At 35.8% G+C, this 27,298-nt stretch overlaps 1 protein-coding gene across 1 annotated transcript; it reads left to right on the forward strand.

Annotated features, from left to right (window-relative positions):
* Positions 1-65: 65 nt before the first annotated feature.
* On the forward strand, positions 66-27,298 carry LOC132549503 (uncharacterized). Its single transcript, XM_060213442.1, has 3 exons — positions 66-162; positions 24,944-25,114; positions 27,186-27,298. Exons 1-3 carry the CDS (start codon positions 66-68, stop codon positions 27,296-27,298), a joined length of 381 nt encoding a protein of 126 aa, XP_060069425.1.

A 27,298-nucleotide genomic window follows, 5' to 3' on the forward strand; every position in this document is an offset into this window, starting at 1 on the left:
AAACATACAAGGACTTACAGCAGTTACAGCAGAGTTACAGCAGGAACTTAACAGACGAAACAGACATGAGGATACAATTTTTACTATTACTTCTGACCTTGATAGTTTGTCACTTCACCGGGGAAGCTTACATTCTTCCAGAAGACTCTTCTGTAGACAGAGGTAAGTAAAGTTATACCTATCTATATAAACATGATATTATCTATATTCTCATTTAAAGCAATATTAAGTTTCGACGTAGTATAATTTTTTTTGTATGGAAATTGTAATTTTCATATTTATTTTTTTTCTTTAGTTGCTTTTGTTTATTTGATTTGTATTTTGTTTTGTTTTGTGGTTTTTATTTTCTTTACTTGTTTTTGTTTGAATATTTCGTTATTGATGTTTTTTCCGATTTTTTCTAGATATGTTATACGTAGGCAAGTCATTCAACTGTGTAATTGATTTGAGTTTTTATAAGCAAAAATATTTATCGAATGTGTTACAAATACTCAATACATGTTCAATAATAACAATTAGGAAACTAAAACGAAAAATTAATTGAATAAAAACACACAAAACTAAAACAATAGCAAAAGAACAAATAAAAATATATATATACAAGTATATTATTTTCCATAAAGTTATGAAAAATCACCGCAAAACACACGTTCTGATTGATCTTATCAGATACGAGAAAATTAAAAAACAAATATTCAAATTATGATAAGGTTCAACTTTTAAGAAAATATTTTAATAATCTTTCATCCATATATAAACAAACATAATCAATAATATTGTTGTGTACATTCTAACTTACAATACAACGCTATAATTGTTTTTAAGTGACTGTTGGAGTACAGCAGTGTGGAGTTCTACGTTCCTAAATTACTCGATATTTGCGTCAAATCGATCGTTAGTAGATCGTTACACAACTGCACTTAAATTTCGTTCCTAATTTCGTTGAATTATATCGATATTTTGATAGTTTTATTCCGCAAATCGGCGTAACACAAATACCAGTAATTCTGAGAACTGATGGGTAATATCGTTTTACTCCGAGACCTCGACAGCGAGTCGAAATCAACATTAATGTCAATTTAAGTTAAGAACAAGGGTAGTGATAGTAAACTGTATGGAAATCGGTTACTTTTTCATGTAATAAACGTTGATGTGATTTCGTGGTAGAGTTGACAAAATTTATATAAAAGATAATTGACAAGGCATTCTGCGAGGAAAAATATCTCCAGATCCCTCGCGGATATATACCTCGTAATTTCCAGACAGGATATCTGGATAAACCACTTATTTCGATACAGCTTATCTCGTAATATCCGGATATATACCTCGTAATAACCAGACAGGATATCTCGATATACCATTTTTTTCGATATAGCTTATCTCGTAATATCCGGATATATACCTCGTAATTACCAGACATGATATCTCGATATACCATTTTTTTCGATATAGCTTATTTCGTAATATCCGGATATATACCTCGTAATTACCAGACATGATATCTCGATATACCATTTTTTTCGATATAGCTTATCTCGTAATATCCGGATATATACATCGTAATACTAGACAGTATATTACCAGTCTGTTATACAGTGTAATAACACCATCATATATTCAGACTGTCATATAGTGTAATAACTGCATACCTACGTAATTGAGTTTTTTTGTAATTTTACCTATATTGAAAAGAATTATGACGTCAGAAATATAGAAATCCATACCCATTCTAACATCATGACAGTTTTGCTAAACTATTGTTAGAAAATATTAAATATCCTTTGAATCGATATTAAGTAGTTATGCACGACGATAAACGTAAATAACTTCAAAAAAATGGTTTCTAATATGACTTTGGTAATGCCATTCTTTGTGATATTTTCTGTTTAAATATGAAAATGCTGATTAATTTTCTTTGGTCAGTTCGTGTCGTTGTTTATGTACATATTTATATAAATCATTATAAGAATGTGGTGTTAACATTTCCATCCATTTAGAAAACTATATAAAAACATATTTTTTTATTAAAACTATCACACAACCTAAACACACACAAAATTCACTTTTTATTAGTATATCTGTATAACTTGCTGACAAGCCCGTGTTCATGTATGTACTGCTCACCATCATTTGTAACCCAGTGTTCAGAAAAAGAACGTGATGAGAATTGACAGATACGAAAGGAATTCTCACAGATAGATTAGGATCACGTGTGTGTAATACACAACCATATCCCCACGAGGATTTGTTCTCTCGGTTCTGGTTAAGAATTCATAGCTACCATCTAGAACGTACAAATTTTGCTCATGTTACATATAAATATCCTGTTTTTATTTTAGCTGATAGTGTATTTGATAATAACTTATCTTACTTCTTTCTGCTGAACGTCCTGTATTATGGTTGTGTAAAGACTGGTTTGTCCTATGATTGGGTGAGGTATCCTGCTGGGGGTTTTCAGCAGTATGCTTCAGTATGACAGCACTCTAAAGTTACCAGAACTCCACAGTGTCATAAAAAGACTTACACGACCATACCGTAACCGCCAATAACACGAACACCACATACACTCACCTCGCATACCCCGGGAGGCCATTCTTCAATAACTCCAGCTGTTGATAGCACGTTAAACAGCGTAAAATTGACGCAAGCAATTAGTCAACGTCGTGACCCGACACCCTCGTGACGTCATACAGAATGATATTGGCGTCCTATAATTTTCATAACGTCATTTTAACAGATCTGACATCACTAAAGAACATTTTAAACTTGAAATTCTCCCAAGCGTTGGTATTCATTCAAACCATTGATTACAATTATATAAGAATTCGGTCCAAAACTTGAACTTGTCATTAAGCCTTAGTGTTGAATATTAATTAAGCAGTGAACTGTGATGTCGTGACATTTATTAACGATATGAATGACAGAGCTTTGGAAGCCAACACCACGCCGCAATGTGATATGATTGCTTGCAAAACTGTCATTTATAACTGTCATAAATGCTATAACATGCCATTTCAACACTTGTATTTACATTCTCTATATATGTCACCGTTTCCTCAAGATTATAAGTCGATTTAAACGAAGATGAATAATTACTACCGACTAAGCTGTCAGTGTGAACAGCCATTTTGACGTCGAACCATGGTTGTTTTATAGTACCTACAATAATGACGTCACAATGAGCACGCGTTGGATGGTATTTGAAGTCTCTGATGTCATGGATCTTTCTTGTTAGCCTATAAAATGGCATTGTCAGGCAAATACAAATACATTTATTTTGTATATCACAGTATCAAAAAGGTACAATGATTGACAAAGGAGTGTGTGTGTGTGTGGGGGGGGGGGGGGGGGGTCAGGAGGGGCGGGGGTCATATTACTAGTACTGAAGTGATCAAAAAGCAAACAGCACATCACAATACGTGCTCTGAGTTAGCGACAATATTCCTGGTTCGATAATGGTGTTGTGATACTAAGATCATAAAGAAACCAAGAACACAGATCGTTGGTACACTAAACCTGTAGTTCAATTTTGTTTGCTTCAGTAGAACAGCACGTGATTAAAAAAGAAGTAAAATCTGACTCGAACAAACAAACATATGTAATTGTTTGTAATCTAATGATCTGTCATGGCGAAATCAGCTGACAGGACAGAAAGATCAGATATAGCTCAATTATCGCCCTGGGACCGTAAGTACTTGTTATAAAATCCCAACCAAGGACTGCTTTTATGCTATATCAGACTGGACTCGTGTATAATTTGTGGATTAATAATTCAACAAGGTGTCGGTCTCTAAATTTACTGTCCTCAAGAGTCTAGACCATCTCAGGGTCATCATATTGTGCTAATTATAGCGTGTTATGACACCACAATCATTGGTAAATATTTATGAAGTAAAATAATGTAATGATTTCTACTTTGGTGAGTTGGGACTGTGTAAGATTACTGACGTAAGGACGGTTATCTTACCGGGAGGTTTTCTGTGTGTTAGGGTACTGACGCTAGGACAGACATCTTACTGCGAGGTGTCTCTGTGTGTTCAGGTACTGACGCTATGACAGACATCTCCCTGCGAGGTGTCTCTGTGTTAGGGTACTGACGCTATGACAGATGTCTTACTACAAGGTGTCCCTGTGTGTTTAGGGTACTGACGCTATGACAGATGTCTTACTACAAGGTGTCCCTGTGTGTTTAGGGTACTGACGCTATGACAGATGTCTTACTACAAGGTGTCTCTGTGTGTTTAGGGTACTGACGCTATGACAGATGTCTTACTGCGAGGTGTCTCTGTGTGTTTAGGGTACTGACGCTATGACAGATGTCTTACTACAAGGTGTCTCTGTGTGTTTAGGGTACTGACGCTATGACAGATGTCTTACTACAAGGTGTCTCTGTGTGTTAAGGTACTGACGCTATGACAGATGTCTTACTGCGAGGTGTCTCTGTGTGTTAGGGTACTGACGCTATGACAGATGTCTTACTACAAGGTTCTCTGTGTGTTTAGGGTACTGACGCTATGACAGATGTCTTACTGCGAGGTGTCTCTGTGTGTTAGGGTACTGACGCTATGACAGATGTCTTACTGCGAGGTGTCTCTGTGTGTTAGGGTACTGACGCTAGGACAGGCATCTTACTGCGAGGTGTCTCTGTGTGTTAGGGTACTGACGCTAGGACAGACATCTTACTGCGAGGTGTCTCTGTGTGTTTAGGGTACTGTATAAGTTTTCTGACACTGTAAGGTGTCGCATTTAAGGTACTAAGGCTGGGGTGGATATCTTGCCGTGAGGTGCTGCTATGTTTGGCTATGGGCTTAAACAGGAGTTATATCGACCAAGGGAGAGTATCCACAGCCTTACAGGGGCAAACGCTCAACTGAAAGCTAAGAAGGAGACAATATCTAGGGAGACATTCGGAAGAAGAAAGATATGTAGAATAGAATGAAAATATAAAGATTGCCAGTTTAGTATCCACGAACGGCTTTGTTATTGAGGCTACAGGGATGGGCCTATTTTGACTTCCCTCGCATCAGCCAGGACCGCTTGTAGATGGTATTCACAGATTATATGACAGTTTCATTGTTTCCTTGCAATTAAGTAGTTGACAAAGAAAGCGAAACTGAAGCATACAAATGTTTCAGCTTTTACGATAACACAACACGCATAATATATGTTTTTATAAATGTATCACTACTGTAATATTTAGGCAATAATTGTACCGAAAAGGATTCATGAGAACTGGTTTATTCAGTCACAAGATGTTCAAGGGACATTAGGTATTAGGTATCACGTTACTCGTGTAAACGGTTAATGAGCGTTTAATCCACGTTTCCTGGGTGTTCGTTGATTTTTAAACGAAATTGTATAATCCTCTCGTGCCCTATCGGTAAAGCATCTATTTTAGTTAAAACAAAATGGCCGCCGGTTGGTAATTTTGGATTTAATAGCCGTACATTACAATATGTTTTTCTCAGACATTGCGTGTGATTGCTCTTATTCAGAAGAATGACACCTTGAGGAAATATTAAAGAATTGTTCATCTTAAAGGTTAATTAGTCTTGACGTATAAATTTTACAGATGTCGCAGGAAAAATCCAGACGGTTGTTTTTGTATGACATCATTAATCAGAGTTGACTAGAATGACGTGTGATCTGCCAGGGCCACGTGGAAAATGTCAAGGTCTGATTTAAATCAATTTACAGTGAGGTATGATTAAAACATATAACAATGTCAATAAAAATTATTAAACGAGGAATTGATTGACCATGGGTCAAGGGTAGATAAATTTCTGACCACAAATAGTGGTCGCATTACATCACCAGTTTCGAGTCGGAGAAATTTTTATTTTGTGGTGCATGTCATTGCCCGGAAACAAGTTGGATTAATATAGATGTCTGAGAATATGAAAAAGAGAGACTGATCAAACGAACCATTGACGGCACACAAAGTTCATGCTAAGACCGGATTAAGGAAACGCTGCATGTGGCAGATTTAGGAGATTACCGTTTGTATCCAAGTATATGTACACACCAGATATTGTATGTTAGGACCAGATACGACATTTCGACAATTACAGCACTGGCATAGGACAGCTACAGGACACTCTTAATAGGACAGTGACATGTCAGCCCTAATAGGACAGTTACATGACACTCCTAATAGGACAGCTACAGCACACTCCTAATAGGACAGTTACAGTACACTCCTAATAGGACAGTTACAGCACACTCTTAATAGGACAGTTACAGTACACTCCTAATAGGACAGCTACAGTAAACTCATAATGGCACAGTTACAGCACACTCCTAATAGGACAGCTACAGCAAACTCCTCATAGGAAAGCTACAGAACACTCTTAATAGGACAGTGACATGTCAGCCCTAATAGGACAGTTACATGACACTCCTAATATGACAGCTACAGCACACTCCTAATATGACAGTTACATGACACTCCTAATATGACAGCTACAGCACACTCCTAATAGGACAGCTACAGTAAACTCATAATGGGACAGTTACAGCACACTCCTAATAGGACAGCTACAGCAAACTCCTAATGAGACAGTCACAGCACACTCCTAATAGGACAGTTACATGACACTCCTAATAGGACAGTTACATGACACTCCTAATAGGACAGCTACAGCACACTCCTAATAGGACAGTTACATGACACTCCTTATAGGACAGCTACACCACACTCCTAATAGGACAGCTACATGACATTCCTTACAGGATAGCTAAAGCGCACTCCCTATAGGACAGTTACATGACACTCCTAATAGGTAATAGGACAGCTACAGCAAACTCCTAATGAGACAGTTACAGCACACTCCTAATATGACAGCTACAGCACACTCCTAATATGACAGTTACATGACACTCCTAATAGGACAGTTACATGACACTCCTAATAGGACAGCTACATGACACTTCTAATAGGACAGATACATGACACTCCTAATAGGACAGCTACATGACACTTCTAATAGGACAGATACATGACACTTCTAATAGAACAGCTACATGACACTCCTAATAGGACAGATACAGCACAATCCTAATAGGACAGCTACAGCACACTGTTGTGGATTGTTAAGAAAGACAGAAATTAGAATAGAACATTACTTTTAACGGCAAATGTAACTACATTCCTAGATATAAAAAAAGTTTGTCAATGTTAGATTTTGCAAAAACGATTCCAACTAGATGTTTAATATATTTCCAAATCACAATCGCAACTTCATATTCTGTTTTATATAACTTTGTGAGACGTATAGGCGGAGATAAAAGGTAGAACTTATCGTAAATAAATACCTCGTCACTCTTCTCAACTTTATACTGTAGTGTACCCTGTATTTACGAGGTAGGTGAGGTCGACAACCTATTTATCGGTTTATTGCGCCTGCCCCGGATGTAAGGTCATACAGGGTCAAGTTGGAGACACTAACATGATCTAGCTTTATTGAGGCAGTAAGAGAATTGTAACCCATAAGTGTCTGTGTTTCTATGTTAATAGACAAGTTATGTGACCGAGTTTCAAACAAAAAGTTTGTTCCCTTGTGAATTCCAAGCGTATTGCGGCCACGTTGTGTTTTATTTACTTGAGTTAGTAAGTCGAAATTTCGACTTATTAAGTCGAACCCGAAATTTCGAGATAACAACTCAGATTTTCGAGTTGCTTTCTCAAAATTTCGGGTTATCTCAAAATTTCGGATTACTAACTCAAAATTTCAGATTACTAACTCGAAATTTCGAGTTAAAATAAAACGGTGGGTTTTATGATAAATGCGGTGTAAGGAGACGCGTGAAAATGATACTGATCCCATTGCGATTTTTATCCGAAAAACATTCTTCTAACAATAATGTAAATATATTCGTCATTCTATCCATATTGATTTAACGATCTGGCGAAGGACTCTCCAATAAAACACACATTACAAGTTACGTTATCGCGATATGTTTTGACGTTTTTATTATAGTCAAACACATTCACACGGTGTTCTTTTGAAATAGCCCAGTAGGAAAAATTAAGAAATTTGTTGAATTATGGGGAAATGAACATTCCCATTAAGATTTCCACATTAATTCAAACCAAATTTAATTTTCCTTCGTCGTCTCCTTACTTTCAGCTGCTTAGATCCCAATTATCATTGACAAGTCACAAAACACTACAATAGATGTAAGACGAGATTTTATTCCTTATTTGGCGTTACTATATCTAAATTTGTATAGAAACGTTATATTAATTTGTTGGTCTTTTGTACAATCACTCGCAGTGCAAAACACATTTTGATATATTAGACTGTATCAATTGAAACCATGCGAAGATTAAGACTCAGTGTTGCTGTATTCGTGTATAAGGATGGGCATATTTAAAGGACATCTACCATTTTTCTTTTTAGTGGGTGTGTGGGCAGGGCACGATGATTTCCATTATTTTGATATAGTTCGGCATGCAAGGGTATGGTTATAAGAGAGAAAATCCAAGTAGCAAGGTCATCTAATCCAATGTTAAAAAACAACCAGCAGTCATGGCTTAAACGAATGGTACATATACGGTAATGTCACATGTGACTGTCGCTTATGTACCAGCAAAATAACATTCAGTGACAGATGACTCGTGAAGATTTGGGGATTCTAGGGAGATAAAACAATAATCTATTCCATTTATCGTTTTTTTTTTTCATTTGACTGTCGCTTATGCGTTAGTAAATATAATATCTTATGGTTCTTGGGAAATAACTTGGTAATTTGACAGGTGCGCGCAAATATTAAATTGTGACATAATCTAGACAGCGTCCGGTTATCTTTCCTAAAATGTAGGAGAACGCGTTGTTGGCTTGAGTTCCTACAGGTTCTGCTGTTTTTACGCTATATTCACATTTGACATAGTTTTTTGAATTAAAATATATATAAATATATTAGTGAACCTTCCCGTCTACTCTTGGATCGTTTTACCAATGTCTGACGCCTCTTAAATTTAATCTAATTAAGCATCACTGATGTGTATACGATTCGCATAACAAATGAAGTCGGTCTTCGCATTTGATAGAACGTTATGTTGAAAGAAATGAAACGAAATTGCCGACCTGTCCTAAGGACGACCCAGCTGTATAACTCATTGTTTAATACATTACGTATAGACGGTATATTGTATAGGTGATACCTGATTATGTATTATCCATTCAACCTTGCCCTTCTAACTACTGGTGTTGATAGTCTCTAAATCATCCTCGATACTCCATGAGTTACGGTCACTTTCGTTCTCGTCTGTTGGTTGGTTGACAAGTTTTCCGTCTCCGAGACTCCTCCCGTGTACGGGTATCGTCTCACCGACAAACGTCAGTGTTCTGGCGACGTGAGGGGGCGACCTGCACCCCATATTTGTACTCTCTGCACCCCTGGAACATGTCATGGCAAAATTGATGGCACAAGCGAAGTAATTTGATTGGTTCCGGGAAAACAAAACTGACCAATCACAGACTGATACACTCCTTTTTGCGATTACAAAGGAGCGACACACAACTTCAAAGTGTCGTAAGTAATTAAAGTCCAAACTACCAAGATGGCGGAATCTCCTTGGGGACCAGGCCCAAGTTTCACGAATCTTCCTCCACTTTTGGAAATTTAAAATTGCCAACAGGAAAGCATTATAATAGTTAAGGAAATTTATTTAATTTTTTTTCCCCATAATTTTCTGTTGGGAGTTGAGATTTCCTTAAATTAGTGCAACCTTTGTACAACTTGGGTCTGAGTCTATTTATAGGTATTTGTGTGCAATGTTGTGTTATGTTAATCTGTATGAGTTTGGCAAGATTTATTAAGATGTATGTTGAGTTTGTCATTTCTGGAAGTGTAGTTAATCGAAGTTAAAATATAGGAACTATTTAAGGATGGCAGCAGTAGGTAGCAGGTGTCTGGATATAGAACTATTAGATAATTTGATTTATGTGATGGGATTTTTGAACAATGACGAAACAATTAATCTCTGGGGTATTCTTATCTCAGCAGGTTCCCTAGACAAGGTATATAAAAATAAATTACAACGGGGCGAAATTATTTGTCAATGTTTATTGGAGATTTGTGTGACAAATTTGAACCATTTAGGGACTTTGTGGGATAACGATTTGACATTTACTAACAGCCTGTCGCTATGACAAGTAACACAGGGTGTAGACAGCTTCCGTTTTTTATGTTATTGTTCACGATGTGTGGTTCGTGGTAGCTGTTACGGTCCTGATAGGAGAACTGGTGTTTCCGTACATATTATCGCTCTAGATTTACGTTAAGTGTCATCTAATACGGCTTGAATCTTTAATTCTATTTTTCAGTGACAAGAAACTACCGTTGTTTTATTTGTCTTGAAGAAAATACAGTATTTTAATTGGTCACTTCAACATATCAACAATCCAGCTGAACGAAATAAAAACATAACGATTTATTACATGTAGACTATTTTATTACTTAATTATTTTTGAAATCTGTCATCACAATACAACGTTAAAAAAACAAAAACAAAAAATAACATTGACTTTTTCTCCCAAAAATTAATACCCATACTTTGATGCCCTTTTCGAGTGACGTTATGTTTTCGACAAAATATTTTTATTCTGAATTAAAATGCATCATTAATTTTACGTTGTACAATTAATTTTCACTTTTTAATTCTTTCTCTTCTAGAAACGATATATTTTAATAACAAACACTAGTGCTGTAATTTGACTTTTGCGACATGTCGTTTCGTCATATTATCAGAAATACTGACCTGTCCACTCGGACCACTGATCTGTCCACTAAGACCACTGACCTGTCCACTAAGACAACTGACCTGTCCACTCGGACCAGCCGAGAATGAATGTGTTACATTTGATGTACATTGTATTTTAGAACTGTATCTAAAAAACCGCCCTTCATAAAAATGTTAATTTTGATTCGCTTAATACTAAAGTTTATGATAAATATTAGACATATTTAACAACTCAACTGTATGATACTTTATGTTGGGGAAAAACATGGACGCTTAAAAGTACTAAAATGAAATGTTATTACAACGGAAATACCATATTAAACAGTATTTCGTTAATGTTACAGAATTCAACGGTGTTGATGATCCGACAAATAACGTGATTGAACAGTATTTTTTTTATGATATTACACGTACTAAAAGGTTTTCACGTGTTTTTAGTAAAGTTTTTTTCCTATCTAAGGCAAATACAACTGTCAAGGACTTTTATCAAAAACTGGAATTATTTTTATTTTCTGTAGAAACGAATGCATTGACTTGGTGATTTCAAAATGCAGGGTTTTCCCAATTGATTTTAGCAACACGTGTTTCAGTCGTAAATTCTTGTAGCCGCTAACTGGCAGACAAATTACGTATACCAAGGGTAAGCGTGGGTTGTAAATCTAAGACTGTCGACGTGAAAAAGATTTACACAACATTTGCTCACTTCCGCACACTTCATTGATATGGATTTGATTGCGTGCTTTGTTTACCACCCAACCAACAACCAAGGTCACATGGTCTCTTCAAATAGTTTGTAATCACCTCACTGAACAACATAAGAAAGGCCCGTTCACGCCGGCAGAGGCCGAGTGGTTAATGCGTTTGACCGTCTTTATCACTAGCTCTCCACCTCAGTCAGGGGTGTGAGGCCTACACGTCAAGTCCTTAAATGATCCTGGCTATTGATATCAACCAAAGCAACAATGAACCATTCATTTCATCCAAAGCATTTCGGTTGAAGTATTTTGTCCAAGAACACAACATGTAATTAAAGGACGATCCGTGTTCACGGCTTCATAGAAACACAAACTACCCCGACTAGGGATCGAACCACAGACAATCCCGTTTAGGGACTGTTACTATTTATAGCTTTTCAGGATTTTGCTCACTGCGAAATAGAAGGTTTTTCTCTTTTATTCTTGTATTTCAACATCACGTGTTTTAGTGTTTTAGCTTTTGTTTTAATCCAGGTCAACAAGATAGATTAATATAAGTTGGGAAAAATGGTTTCACAATTGTTTCTAAATAAAACTTACTTTTTTCAGAGAAATGTTAATAGATAAATGCATCAGTCTACATTCCTCTTAGAGCCGATGACCTTTTAGTACTAAAACTTGAATAACGTATTTTATGCATACCTAAAAATTCCAAAGGTGAAGATTTGCGTCAATGTGATATATGATGCAGATGGTAATATTCTGTATCAGGTATACAGACGTGGGTGGGTGTTCTTCTAATCTTTCCAAAGTACAATTGGTTGTTTCAATTCAGGTTCCGACAACACTATTCATTCAAATAAGACGAACTTGCAGCCGTAAATTAAGCGATCAATAAGTGCCAGTGTATACTAAATTTTCGATGTGTCACAAACCTGCAATATTGAAATAATTCAGCTGGTGTTGCATAGTCTCCAGATGAAACGTACCAATCACACTATTGTCTTTGCCAATAAAGACTCAAGGCGATTAGACTTGCGCAAGGATATACAATTCTGTAGTTTTGTCTATTTTATTTATATTGTCAATGACGCCCACGTGGCGCTACCTACTTTCTCAGGTATTACGTGACCAATTCGTTGAACTCGACACTGTCCTCAATGTTTACAAAGTGATTTGTTTTAATGTGGTAATGGTAATCCAAGTGTAATTAAGATGATTGTTATCTAGTCTCTGTGCCTATATACCTGCTAACGAGCACGAGACAAATTAGGTACAAACACACAAACAAACAAAACAGGTGACGAGAACAGTTGATAATAAATGCACTTGTGTCGAGAGAATCGACTTTGTTCATCTTTCTCACTCCGAAAAGAGGCTAATGTGCTTTTTTCAATGGTGAACAACGTTTTTTGTTCTAAATGCGAAGCCCTTCTGAAAAAAAGTGCCTGCTTTTGTGTTACTTATGCTGATATATCGACATTGGCATGGCGATGACTCGATACAAAATAACCAGAGAGGTCAGCTTAAAGGTCGGCCAGCGCATGAACACGGCAGCGTCGTTAATGTGTCAGCTATCGTCAAAACGCCTTTCCACTGTCGATAATGATTGCATATTTAGTTGAATTCAATTCACAATGGGCATAAAACTTATAAATATGTTGGAATATATTTATAAGTTTTTTTAGAGTAATGATATGGCATTCACAGTTGTTATAAATGACACAGGTTTGCAGTCAAACAACCATATATAGGATTTATGATTTTAATTTTTGGATTGTTGTCAGATAACTGTTTTATAATCGGGGCCTCCCATTCAATAAGGAATCAATTGCAGATATTTACACAGAAAAAAAATTCTTTGAAATTATTTTATTCAGTTTCTTGGCATTGTCTGTAGTTTGCATAAATACATTGTTGGTTTCGATCAGGAATAAAACCAGCTTTTACAGAACTATCGACAATGGCAGGCTTGTACATTTAACTTAACGGATAGAGATTAATTGAGAGATGTTCGGGTGATAAAAAACAAACAGACCATGACAGTTACATTGTTTACAGTGTCATTGTCTTGGTAAACAATATATAAGTGAACTCGGCACTGCCCTTTTTGTTTGTTTGCTTATATTTTTGTTTGTTAATTTTTATATGAAACCATAGCGACAGACATTGTATAAGCCTCGACATCAGAAAATAGCACTAACCTGATCACATGTATGAGGCATTCCTTGTATTTTATCCACAACTATGTTCTAAATCAATTTCTGATACATCTGCTTAAAAACTCATTCGGAAATTTATTAATACCAATAAAAATTATGCTACTTGTCATTTTAACTTTCAATTTTTTTTTATTTCTTGAAAAATGCTTATTAGGTCTGTAGTGCACCGGCGATGTTATGGAAGCCATTCTTTCAGAAAAAGTCATAATTTGGACGGAAATGTCTGGGAAAAGAATTCCGTAAAGTTAATTGTTCTCAATAGTCCGGAAATTCGAATTCCGGTCAAGAAAAATGTTTGGTGAAGGTAATAGATATTCATGTAAATGTTACAGGTATCCGAATTGATAAAATAGAAAAACTTTTTTCTTTCATGATTTCTCATTAGTAGTTGAACATCAAAACGAAAGACTAAGTAGATATAAAAATGACTGTAATGATCCCTTATATCTAATAATGTTGTTCGTGTTTGTGCAAAGGAAATTAATTCCAACGCTGATTGACGAGAACTCCTCGAATAGTCAATTAGACCACTAGCTTCTGAACATAAATCTTCACAAGCATCGTTGAGAAAAACTTTTTTTTGTCAGAATGGATTGGACATTTTTAACCAAACATTCCATGTACGTATGTTTACCTGTATTGTATTAACGTGACTGTATGATTCGTTCTCCGGGATCGGCTGTTTAATTAAATATCGGCAGAATAGGGAGCATGAATATTGTATTATTTTGATATTGTATTGGGCCAGGTATTGTTCAAGTAGTTGAAATAGGAGGGATGGAATTTCTAGAAATAATTAATTATATTACACAATGATATTGCTGTTATGTTACCGTAGCAAATATACAATTGATCTGCGTACATCTGGACTAAGTTAGATGATTTGACGACATGGGGACATTTTACAAGGTTTACCTGCCGAAATGCACGCTGACAAGCTCCGATACATGTCGTCTGCTCGAAGACTGTCGATCATATTGCCATAATCGTTTTAACAGCTTCTACAGATTCATATTGGAAAACACAGGAAACTTATCGACTACCTTTTCCTTAACTAGCTTGCTATGCACTTTATTATTACTAGCTTAGTTGTTTATGAATTCCGGAGCAAGTATCCGATAAAATGACGGTAGCTGAATATTCTTGCATTTCTAACCGTTTTATACAGGTCTGTTCACGGCAATACACCCAGGATTGCTGTTCTTATATTAAATCCTTACCAATGCAATACAGGCACGCGCACGTAGAGATGTGACGTCATCACCTGATACAATGTATACACAATTGTGTACAAATACTTATTTGCAGTGACTGATGTTTTATTTTGTTTTATTTTCTAAGGCAAGCTTTGTTTGCCAAATCAAGGTCGGAAAAATTCGTCTTCTATGTCAATTTGTCGATTACTTGTGTAACAAATATCGTTTTGCTGTAATAAGGCGTCCTGAAGCTATTTTCACCTGATATTTCAGAATGAGAAATGAGAGAAAAATACTTTTTCATATGTCAGGGTGAAGGATGTGATATTTCACCGTCGAGATCACAAAACGTGGTAAAGCCCTTGGCAAATCCTCTGCTTTTACGACATCTTGTGACCTCTATGGTGGCATATACCTACAGTATCCTTCATCCCAACATCTGAAAGAATCTTAAATTATTACAAGGAACCATGAATTATTACTTGAAAACACCAGACACATATCGCCAACTTTCTCCTTTATAGAAGGACACATACACGATTATTTATAGATTAATTTCTTATGTACTGTGGTGCAAACAGTCGATAAGATAACGGTGACGTATCTGTATAGTTTTTAACAAGAACTCGATCTTAATTCTACATAATGTACATCATTTGATATATTAGCAGTTTTAACTCATTCAAAAGTCGATTCCATGAATTACACATAAAATACATCAATATATAAATATGGTATACCGGTTAGCATGAAATAATAATAATTCGATAATAAAATTTTAAAAAATAGAGTAAAAAAAATTACAACTATTCCAATAATCAGTACGAAACTACCTAAATGAAATTATCAACGACAAGAAACAATAAAAAACAAAAAAGTGAACAACAATTAAACAAAAGCCAATTAATGGAAAAATTACCTATAATCAGGATTCAGAGTAAGTTTATATTCTTGTCATCATGTTTCTTTATCTGTATGTCATTGGAAAGTACATATAATACGGCATAACTAGTAGAACAGAAGGACTAGTAAATTGACTACGTGTTGTATACACTATGAGTGCCTGGCAGTAGTGTCAGTCTTAGTTAGATCTGACTGTGTATAATTTTAAACTTATTTTGGGTACATGTATGTAATTAAAACAGCACGTATCTAAAACAGGACGAAATGTGAAGAATTTCGGCCCATTTCTTCCCTGTCTGACTATCATCTTAAGACAGTTTTCCTAGCCGGGTTAATAATTTATGTGTTCATCACGCGTGTTGCCTCATTCATAGCGCACGTGTCTAACACGCGATAGATTGGATTATATTTGGATATTTCTTGTCTTTATTTAGACCATGTAGTATTGACAAGGACCATAACTGGATGAACAGCGCGTGGTTATGATCGGATGTCTTAATATAGATCAAATGCGATGATCACGTGATAGGTAATAACGACTGTGGAGAGTACAGCTATGAAATAACACCCCGATATGTTACGGTAAACAATGGATATTTATGTTGTGGTCATGTTTCCATTAAATACGAGTAAAATTGCGCCGTGATTATCTAACTGGTATCGTATTGCTGTGATCTCAAGATGGGATCCGAAAGTGTTTGGTTCGGTCCTTCTCGGGGCTCTCGGTGTAACTTGGGAAGACGGGATCACGTGTTGCATTGTTGTTGTGTTCAAGGGCAAGATGCTCTGAAAAACATTTAATAGGACTCGTATAATTAATTGCTGGTGAATCGCATTTGACCAACACATGTTGCTCCAAAGTTAAATTTCTCGATTTTTTCAAAAATAAATCAAAGCAATCTTTTCAACAATCAAAACTGTTGATTGGCGTAGAAATTCCGATCGCGCCAAAGCATTCGGACGATTATGATGAAGCGCCTCTCTGATCTTGATGTAAGCAGACGACTGGTTTCCTTATTTTGACATGTTTAACACCTGAGCGTGCTTTAGATACATATATCTGGTTACTTTCGATAATTCAAGTAACAAAATGGTTGCTGTATGCTGTTAGTTAAAACCTGATTCCTGTGTTGGACCATCTCGATGAACTGTTTCCCTCGGACTGGTGACTGATGAGGCATGGATTCACTGTATATCCTCCACTACAGTATCACAAGCTGTAATCCATGATAACCATTCCTTATTACGTTTTATTATGTGATCCTTTCAGTTTAAACCTGTCCCTTGTGTGGGGCCGGTGATACATTTTGTAGTATATGGTGTAATATTAACAGCTCTGAAAATGGGAAAGAGGGATTTTTTTAACTGCATTACTTCAGAATATTATACATTTGTATAAAAGAGTTTAGAATATTTTAATTTTTTCGTTAGTAAATATTTTAAAGTCATTCAAAAAGGGAGAATATTAGTTACTTATATATAATACAATAGATTTTGTGAAGTAATTTCCTCAGCAATTCAAACCAAGTATACTTAATAGTAAAATTCAATGTGAGGTTATCATTTCATGAATAACAAAATATGAGCTAATGAGCCTGTTTACTTTTGAGAATAATTGATTTAATCTCAAAGAACTCATCGACTTGTTCATCCACATTTTGTGTCATTTCAATAGATAAACTTTGCTTTAGTTTAATTTTAATTTGTAAGATCATTATGTTATATTAAACCCTTCACATTTTTTTTCTAATTTGACGTGAATGTTATCCCCCCGCTGGTTTATTCCTCCTCGTTCGTTTTGAATACTTATATCAATTTCCTTAATATCCGCTCTCGTATGAAAAAATTACTGCAAGTGACCATCTAAACGATGACGTCATATCTATATAATGGACGACAACCAAACATCTGTAGTCAATAGTAACACTACAGCTAATCAAAATGGTCCATATCATGCCCTAGTTTTATTTAACTTTAGTCTGGATCATAATTATGTTCACAAGATGGTCTTTTTTGTGTTAATTCATTTATTTGTTGATTAGTTAATTAATCTATTATTTCACAAAGTTTTCTGAGTGTCCGACTACGGAAACGGCAGGGATGTTCTGGTTACTGCCCCCCTCCCCCCGACAGACGTCAAATTTAATCATGAAATGGCTTCGATTTTGATTTGAATTGCATGGTTACAATATACGTACCACTAGTCTTTGCACTAGCACAATTCTAAGCAATACATACCAGTCACACATGGTCAACGTCAGATAAGTTGAGTAAGTTTCGGTAAGAGCACAGTGGTTTACCGTGACATAAGTCGTTGTGCGGCGATGTCGTCAGGACATTTTGTACACACATTTTTTCGAAAAAATGAATAATACGGCATAATTTCTGAAGATCGTTAATGTGTGACAGTGCAATGAAGCGTGGACTTGCAGGAGGGCTCGATTAGCCTGCTGCCAGTTATTGTTGTTACTTTCTTACCCAGAATATGAATATTCAGAGTGATGACACTATAAAAGTGTCGTCTGTGGGCACATCATAAAATGACACCGCCTTGCATACTCATCAACCGTGTAAATTTACAACACCAGGTGTTCAACGGCCATGCAGAATTATGTATCAATTTTTCAGTTTATGGGTTACAGTGTGGGTTTTAAACTTTAAACACAGTCAGGTGAAGTGATCAGTCATTCGTCATATTGCTTTTTATAACGTTAATGTAATTAGCGATCAAAAGGCATTATCGTAGAAATTTGCTGTCAGGAAGTTCATGTATACTAAACATCTAATATCGGAAATTTTATGCCGAGTTCAACATTGTCCTAGGGCGGATAGTTTACCTCAATATCAGGAATAAATACAGCCCCAGGTAACAGACGATAGGTTCGTCAGTTTTAATGAATAATACCTTTTAATTAGTGAGAAATGATCCAGTATATTGTTGATTATGTTTGGTAATGCGCAGTAAAATGTCAGTAGGCGAACGCCATAAAACCTTCAATTAAATACGCAGCTGTATCATAATCTACTTCAGCTGAAGTAGTGCTATTGGGAAAAAAATCACGGATAAAAGAACTCACTGACAACGTCGAGTAAAATACAACTCGCATGCTCGTGCTTTTGTTTAATGTTTTCTAGTTGCTTATGAGAAAAATTCCGTCGTTGTTTCGTAGGACTGGGGCACGACTTCGTAAGGCGTCTTTTTGAAACGTCGCTTAGTGAAACAAATCATGATGTGAAACATTAAAGAGTTTGTTTTAACAATGAATTGATTCTTATACTTCAGACAAAGTTGAATATCCTAAAACACACCTAGAAACCACAATTGTCAAACATCGGAATCAACCGAGGTGTGCCGAGTGCTAGAAACCAATTTTTCATTTCGGGATCTATTTGTCACGAAGGCATCAGCTACCACATGGAGTCCCTCATCAAAATAATTATTGCTATTGACGGGGCGATAATTTAATTCAACAAACTCAGAAACAGATAAAGTGAATGAGGCACTACAACGTGTCTCTTCTCTTCCTAAACAGTTTTCCCTCGTTTGTTAGGATCCCTGAAGTCCCTACTCAAGTCTTAATTTGGTAGTAAAAGAAATGAAAAAACCAAACAGAAAAATTATAAAGCATTTACACTCTTACAGAAGTGTACCGTTACAATAGAATTGTAGCGGCTGTGGTGTCAACGTGACGTTATGTGTCTGTAAGCTTTACATGCTGTATCAAAGTTCTCAATTACCGAATTACAAAAATATACCCATACTAATCTGCGCTTCCCATTATAGGTGCTCGCGCTCGCGCGCGCTGGGATTGACACTGATTAGGTCACTGGAGTGTAAAGGTCAACCTTACTTACTGTTTCTGAAATGTCTTCGGGAATATGTACTGATATATCTATTAGGACAAAAATGTCGTCGCTGTATTAAACAAGCTTTACTTAAATGGAGGTTACCAACAAGCTTACATTTGAAGCAGATCAGATCTGGGTTCCGTAAATGATTTGTACATAATGGTGCATATAACGCTCTATTTTACAAATAATACAAATAGGACGGATGATGAGAGATTGTTATCTATTTTAGGAACATTCCGGATTTATATAATATTACATCCTGTGCCATTATCAAAAATGCCACCGGAAGTAATGTCTCGTTATGATAATAGAACGGATTAATGTCGTGCTACATTCTGTATTTGGAACATTTCTCAAACATTGAAATGGAAGATAGTTGTAACATTGGAGCAGAATAAAGGGAGCGTAGGTACTTGATTCTGTTGTGAACCGGAAGGGAAGCTGAGAGGCGTCTTCTCCGGAAACAAATACTCCATACGCATGTGCTTTGTCTTATGATGATATTATGTGATTTCATGTACTTTTACAACCGAACTGAGACAAATAATCGAATCAAATTAAAAATGTGTACAAACAAAAATAGAAAGCAACATGAATAGATAAAAACCGCTAAAAACAAATCATTTAAAGGTGAATGTATACAATCATTTAGTGTATCACAAAGTTGTAATGGAAGGAACTGCTTAGTTTTCTATTGCTCGTAACTTTCCTCGAAACAGATCTAGTGACTTTACAAAGATATAAACAAGGGAACAAGAATACAAAGTCACCTATGTCAACAACTCAAGTCTGTCTGTTAACGAAACAAGTCTGTCTATAAAGAACACACGTCTATCTGTAAACAACTCAAGTCTGTCTGTAAACAACTCAAGTCTGTCTGTAAACAACTCAAGTCTGTCTGTAAACAACTCAAGTCTGTCTGTAAACAACTCAAGTCTGTCTGTAAACAACTCAAGTCTATCTGTAAACAACACAAGTCTGTCTGTAAACAACTCAAGTCTGGAAACAACTCAAGTCTGTCTGTAAACAACTCAAGTCTATCAGTAAACAACACAAGTCTGTCTGTAAACAACTCAATTCTGTAGACAACACACGTCTGTCTGTAAACAACTCAAGTCTGTCTGTATACAACACAAGTCTGTAAACAACTCAAGTCTATCTGTAAAGAACACAAGTCTGTCTGTAAACAATTCAAGTCTGTCTGTAAACAACTCAAGTCTGTCTGTATACAACACAAGTCTGTAAACAACTCAAGTTTATTTGTAAATAACACAAGTCTGTAAACAACTCAAGTCTGTCTCTAAACAACTCAAATCTATCTGTAGACAACTCAAGTCTATCTGTAGACAACACAAGTCTGTAAACAACTCAAGTCTATCTGTAAACAACACAAGTCTGTCTGTAAACAACTCAAGTCTGTCTGTAAACAACACAAGTCTGTAAACAACTCAAGTCTATCTGTAAACAACACAAGTCTGTCTGTAAACAACTCAGGTTTGTCTACAAATAACTTAAGTCTGTCTGTAAACAACACAAGTCTGTCAGTAAACAACTCAAGTCTGTCTGTAAACAACACATGTCTGTCTGTAAACAACTCAAGTCTATCTGTAAACAACACAAGTCTGTAAACAGCTCAAGTCTGTAAACAACTCAAGTCTGGAAAAAACTCAAGTCTATCTGTAAACAACACAAGCCTGTCTGTGAACAACTCAAGTCTGTAGACAACACAAGTCTGTCTGTAAACAACACAAGTCTGTCTGGAAACAACTCAAGTCTGTAAACAACTCAGGTCTGTAAACAACTCAAGTCTGTCTGTAAACAACTCAAGTCTGTCTGTAAACAACTTAAGTCTATCCGTAGACAACTCAAATCTGTCTGTAAACAACACAAGTCTGTCGGGAAACAACTGAAGTTTATCTGTAATCAACTCAGGTCTGTCTGCAAATTACTTAAGTCTGTCTGTAAACAACACATGTTGTCTGTAAACAACTCAAGTCTTTCTGTAATTAACACAAGTCTGTCTATAAACAACTCAAGTCTGTAAACAACTCAAGTCTGTAGACAACACAAGTCTGTCTGTAAACAACACAAGTCTGTCCGGAAACAACTCAAGTCAGTAAACAACTCAGGTCTGTAAACAACTCAAGTCTGTCTGTAAACAACTCAAGTTTATCTGTAAACAACATAGGTCTGTCTTTAAATAACTTAAGTCTGTCTGTAAACAACTCAAGTCTATCCGTAAACAACTCAAGTCTGTCTGTAAACAACGTAAGCCTGTCTGTAAACAACTGAAGTTTATCTATAAACAACTCAGGTCTGTCTGCAAATAACTTAAGTCTGTCTGTAAACAACACAAGTCTGTCGGTAAACAACTGAAGTTTATCTGTAATCAACTCAGGTCTGTCTGCAAATAACTTAAGTCTGTCTGTAAACAACACAAGTCTGTCTGTAAATAACTCAAGTCTGTCTGTAAACAACACAAGTCTGTCTGTAAACAACTCACGTTTATCTGTAAACAACACAAGTCTGTCTGTAAACAACTCAAGTCTGTAAACAACTCAAGTCTGGAAACAACTCAAGTTTATCTGTAAACAACACAAGTCTGTCTGTAAACAACTCAAGTCTGTAGACAACACAAGTCTGTCTGTAAACAACACAAGTCTGTCTGTAAACAACTTAAGTTCATATGCGAACAACTTAAATACTGTCAACAACATCAACCTTTATGATGAAAATGGAAGGCTTCATTAACAAACATCGCCTTTGCAAACTACAACAAAAATCAATACAGATTAAAGGTTTGCGACCCTGACACAATATTCACACTGTTTCCTGATGTAATCACCAATATCACACACAAGTTGTGATCTTAACTGAAGCAATGAAATAAATTAGCTAAGTAAGGAACCTATTATGATAGTGGACGTCCGTGCTGTAATGCACGCACCTGGAAATGTAATCCCGCTAACACCTAACACGAGTTCGCTGACCGTCCAAAGCAGACGAACCGGAGTACAAGAAACGAACAAATATGGAGCGGAGAAATAAACCACGTGATATTGACATTGAAAGCGAGGGTGCGGCCAGATTGTAGGAGACCAAGCAGCCTCACTATCGCCTGTCATTACATGAATTATGCTGTTATATGGATCAGGTTAAATCGTATATCTTTTTACTGTAAATTTAGTGATTTTGCCTTGGTTTTATTTTCGCTGTATTCAAAGACGAAATGAATTCATGAAAAACATCTGTAGACACCATCGGAAAACAAAAATTTAAAGAAAAATCGATTTATTTCATGACATACGTGAGAAATACTTATTTTTCTGCTTCGGGCTTATAATGTGCGCTTTAATAGTACTATTATACTGTATATAGCAAGGGTTTTCTTCCTGACCGTTTTTCACTGTAGAATTTCTCCTCGCTTCTTTCGAAAAGACAGATATCCACAGAATGCTTTCACATGTGACAGTATGATATAATTTTATCTCTGATTACAGAGTGTACTACAGGGAATGGTGGAGGTGGTTAGTCTGTGTAGCGGGACTGAAGGCCAATAAAAGGATACATAACTTGTTGTTTGCTTTTAACTTTTAATCTACTGAAACATGAGATTCTATATGTTTTTTAGAACTTATCCGACATTATTGCGTTGATAGACTTAAAGTTAAACAAAAAAATCTTGAATTTGTACCAAGAAAAATTACCTATATCATTGCATATTCACCAACCACTGGCACTGATACACATCAATTGTAAAAAGCTAGAGATGAGTGCTGGTGAAAGAGCGGGAAATCGATATTCCAATAAAAATGTAGAACAAAAATATAAAAAAATAATCACAATACATTGTTAAGACAAACATTGAACAGAACGATGTGGACAATGTTTAAAAACATCAGTTTTTTTTTCATCGAACGTCAACTTTCAGCGTTAAGAAGATTGATTAGATTTTTTTTTAATTTCAGCCATAAAATACGTTTTACATATCGATAACATGATCTGTAAAGTTGAGACAAAATCATCTAAATTACTTAACGTTATATGTCAGTATGTACTTCAGTTAATACAAATATTAGATATGGGAAATTAGATATCGTTTATTTAGTTTTTTGTCTGGTAAAAATTATGTACAAACAATCAATTAAAATGCATCACACAGCTCTTTCGTCCTTCTAGGACTCATCAGGGCTAAAAATGGCTGTGATGTTTGACCAGAAGGAGTTTCATAATTAAGTAAAAAATAAATTGTGACTCATTAATCTTGACTGTTGTGATTTCATATACTTTACTTACGATATGTGTAAGGTTAAAGTTAATATAACGTTTTGTAGAAATCCTATTTGTTGGCTACATTCTGTGACAGCCTATATTGAAATATGTGCTAGAATGCGTGATGTCCATTATAGAGCTTTGACCTACCTGCCCTACCTGTAGATCTTACAATGACCTTTGGTCCATCTTTATGATGTACTACTGTTTGATCGTAAACTGTGGCATTTTATCGATTAACATTCGATCCGACATCTAATCCAGGCAATAAATTACCCGTGTTCTATAAAAGACAAATACTTTGTCAAATGTTCTCACAAACTTTACTTTTTACACGGTGTCTTAATAGACATAGTGATGACAGGATTCAAGTGGGATGGGAAAGAGAGGAAAAGGAGAACCCGCGTGCTGAATTATAGATGAAAATCTGTTACTATATCGTGTGATGTGTTCTGTGTTGCACGCTCAGGACACAACTAGTAAGAAATCCTGACAAGTTAATGAATGAACACTATGAATAAAACGACAACTCAAGTTAAGGGTGTATGCTATGTGTCATATTCTGACCTCCCTTTTAAAAAGAGTTTTGTATTAAATAAAGAAACAAATGGAACTTGTTAAGTATAGAGTTTCTCATTTGAAAAAAAGTTAATATATATAGTAATGTAATAATGAAGAGGAAAAAGTGGTTAATTTAAACGTACTAGACAGGAACTTATGGTTTTGATTCTGTTGAACAAATATGTGTTTATCTGTGGATTGCAAAAATGTCTCTTTCGAGCCTGTGTTTTAACTGGTTATATTCTCTGGTCCTGTTTTATATTTTTTTGGTAGGAATCCACCTGTTTCGAACGCGAAAATGTATAAAGTCGCGTTTGTGATTTTCTGACGACTTGAGGCCTCAGTACGGAGGAAAACCTTTCTGCACCTCAATCTGGGCCAACAATATATTTTTTCGTAATTGATTGTTTAGCTTGCTTTTTATAATGAAATATATTTTAGTTAAGATCAATACTATGATGTTGCTCATGAATTTTTACTTTTCTGTCGTTTCAGACTTGACGTCACTAAAAAGATTAACGCAGTTTAAGCAGACTAGGACACTCTTACTCCAACTCCTACACCAAATCAACACATACTCACACGATCCACCAAAAGTCTATGTAGATACGTCGATACTGGTCAGGGGCGATAACTCTTTAGGGAAAGACAGCTCTCAATATGAAGGTGAGTACAGGGTCGTATTCATGTATCATTTGACCAGTTGCGACAGGGTTCATTAATGCTGACCTACGGATATGATACGTCTTACTGACGAGTTATAACTAAGCCTTTCGAGGCATGTATTAATACAATGTCCCTCCCGACTAATGCCTGAAACGATAAATCAAAAGTCAGCGAATTTCACAAAAATATCAGTGTATATTTTTTTTATTTACATTTTTGAATTTAAAAATGATTAAAATAATACATAGCACTGGCAATTAGCGGTGTTAAAACGAAGACATAAAATGGACAATAACAACAGCAAATCATAGCAGAAATTTCAGAAATACATATTCACTGATGTGTTACAATATTTGTTTGATTGGGCTGGTTAGTGTATTGATAAAATTGGTTCTAAAGCGGTGAGGATTACATGATCGTCTTACACGTCACTGGTAAATGACCTTGTTACATGATTTTAATGTAATTTAGCAGATCACCCTCCTGATGTTCAAATTTCAACCTGCGACATCTATTACAGAAAATGTCCAGAAATAATGTAGGTTTTCCGTGACGTCATTTGATTGTCTGTGAACGTCCCCACGTGCCACCTGTCGTACGGACTAATTAAAAGTCTTGAAACGAGGCTATTTGTCTTGTTACGAAGTATTACAATAATCGTGAAGGAAATAATCAGACTATATCTTAATTCAAATGTCAGTCTGCTTTAAAATCCTATAATCATTTCATTTACTCGTTTAAGATCCTATATATGTCTTTCAAGTACTAATCCGGACTTTTGGTCCGGTTACGTGACGTACATTATGATAGACATCAGAGTTCGCAGACGATAAAGAGACTGATTGTATCGTTATGGATAAAGCTGCATTAGTATCTATTAACATTATCACTACTAATTCCCATTTAGTTTAACCCTCGTTATTTCCAAATCGATTTGTCTGCTCTTTGATACCTCTATTCGAGTTGGTTTCGTTTTGTAACCTTCTTTTTACCGTCGCGTGATGAAAAATTAGTTACTAATAGAAAGCATGTTCGACCTGATCACTGCGGGAACAGTATGTCATGTCAGAACACGTGTACGAACACGTGGTATTTATTGTTAAATTGCGTTGACTTTTACCCGAGTAGTAACATATATTTGTCAAACATATTTTTATTTAGAATTAAAATAAATCTAAAAATAGACCGTACAGGCAGTTTCACCTCGATGCACATGGATTATACAAAAGTTAAACTAGTTTTCCTGGTCAGGAGACAAACAGAATAATATTCAAACTCACCTACCCCAAGAATTCATTGCGTTCTGTTTACTTTAAATATCCAGAGGTTCCGTAAAAAAATATTTTTTTATGGATAAACATAATGTATTTTGTATGAAAACCAGACCTAAAACTAACGTTTTCTTTCGCCATACCAATCACAGACAGCGGAATGAGACAATGATAAATTTGCATACGTCTTTTTAAAACATTACATAAGTATTCCAGGGATCGCGGGTTCGTACCCTGCCGAATGCACTGAAATCTACTTGTTCGGCGACTCTGTGAAGGGAATCGAAGAAAAGTGAGAACATACTTACATGTAGATGATTAATAAGGACTAACAATGATGTAACGTATATCAGGAATTTTCACAATTGATATTTCTGAATATAAACTGAACGATCTCTAACCGAACGTAATGGAGAACTGTCATTAGGACAAGTAGCGAAGTTTGATGATACCCTCAACAGTTCTATTGAAAAATTTAGTTTTCTCGATATCACTGTGATTCAGACACAGACATCTTAGTGTCTAACATTATGTTATCATTGATATCGGTGGTTGGTTGCAGCCCTAGCAGAGAAGCATAGTGTTTTGGCTCGGTACACAAGAAGTATTCAGTTTAATCTAATCGTGATGAATTATTTATAGATTTTACTTACTTTTATATCATTCTCATTGCTAATCCATTATTGTAATAAAACATCCTACATGATATTTTTATTTCCATTTTACCTTGTAAAGCAAAACTTCAGGATAATTGAAAATCGATACCTTCTGAGAAATCAGCCTCTGTTTCGTCATTTCAGGTCGAGGCAATGTCGGACTGGTCTCAGAGAAACGTGACATGGGAATTATGCCTCCGTGGCGGGAACTTTGTCGTCTGGCGGGCCTGAGAAACTGCCGAGGATACAGTAGATAA

The sequence above is a fragment of the Ylistrum balloti genome, unplaced genomic scaffold, assembly GCF_031769215.1.
Source record: "Ylistrum balloti isolate Yb309-2 unplaced genomic scaffold, AGI_CSIRO_Ybal_v1 Utg370060, whole genome shotgun sequence".
Lineage (NCBI taxonomy): Eukaryota > Metazoa > Mollusca > Bivalvia > Pectinida > Pectinidae > Ylistrum > Ylistrum balloti.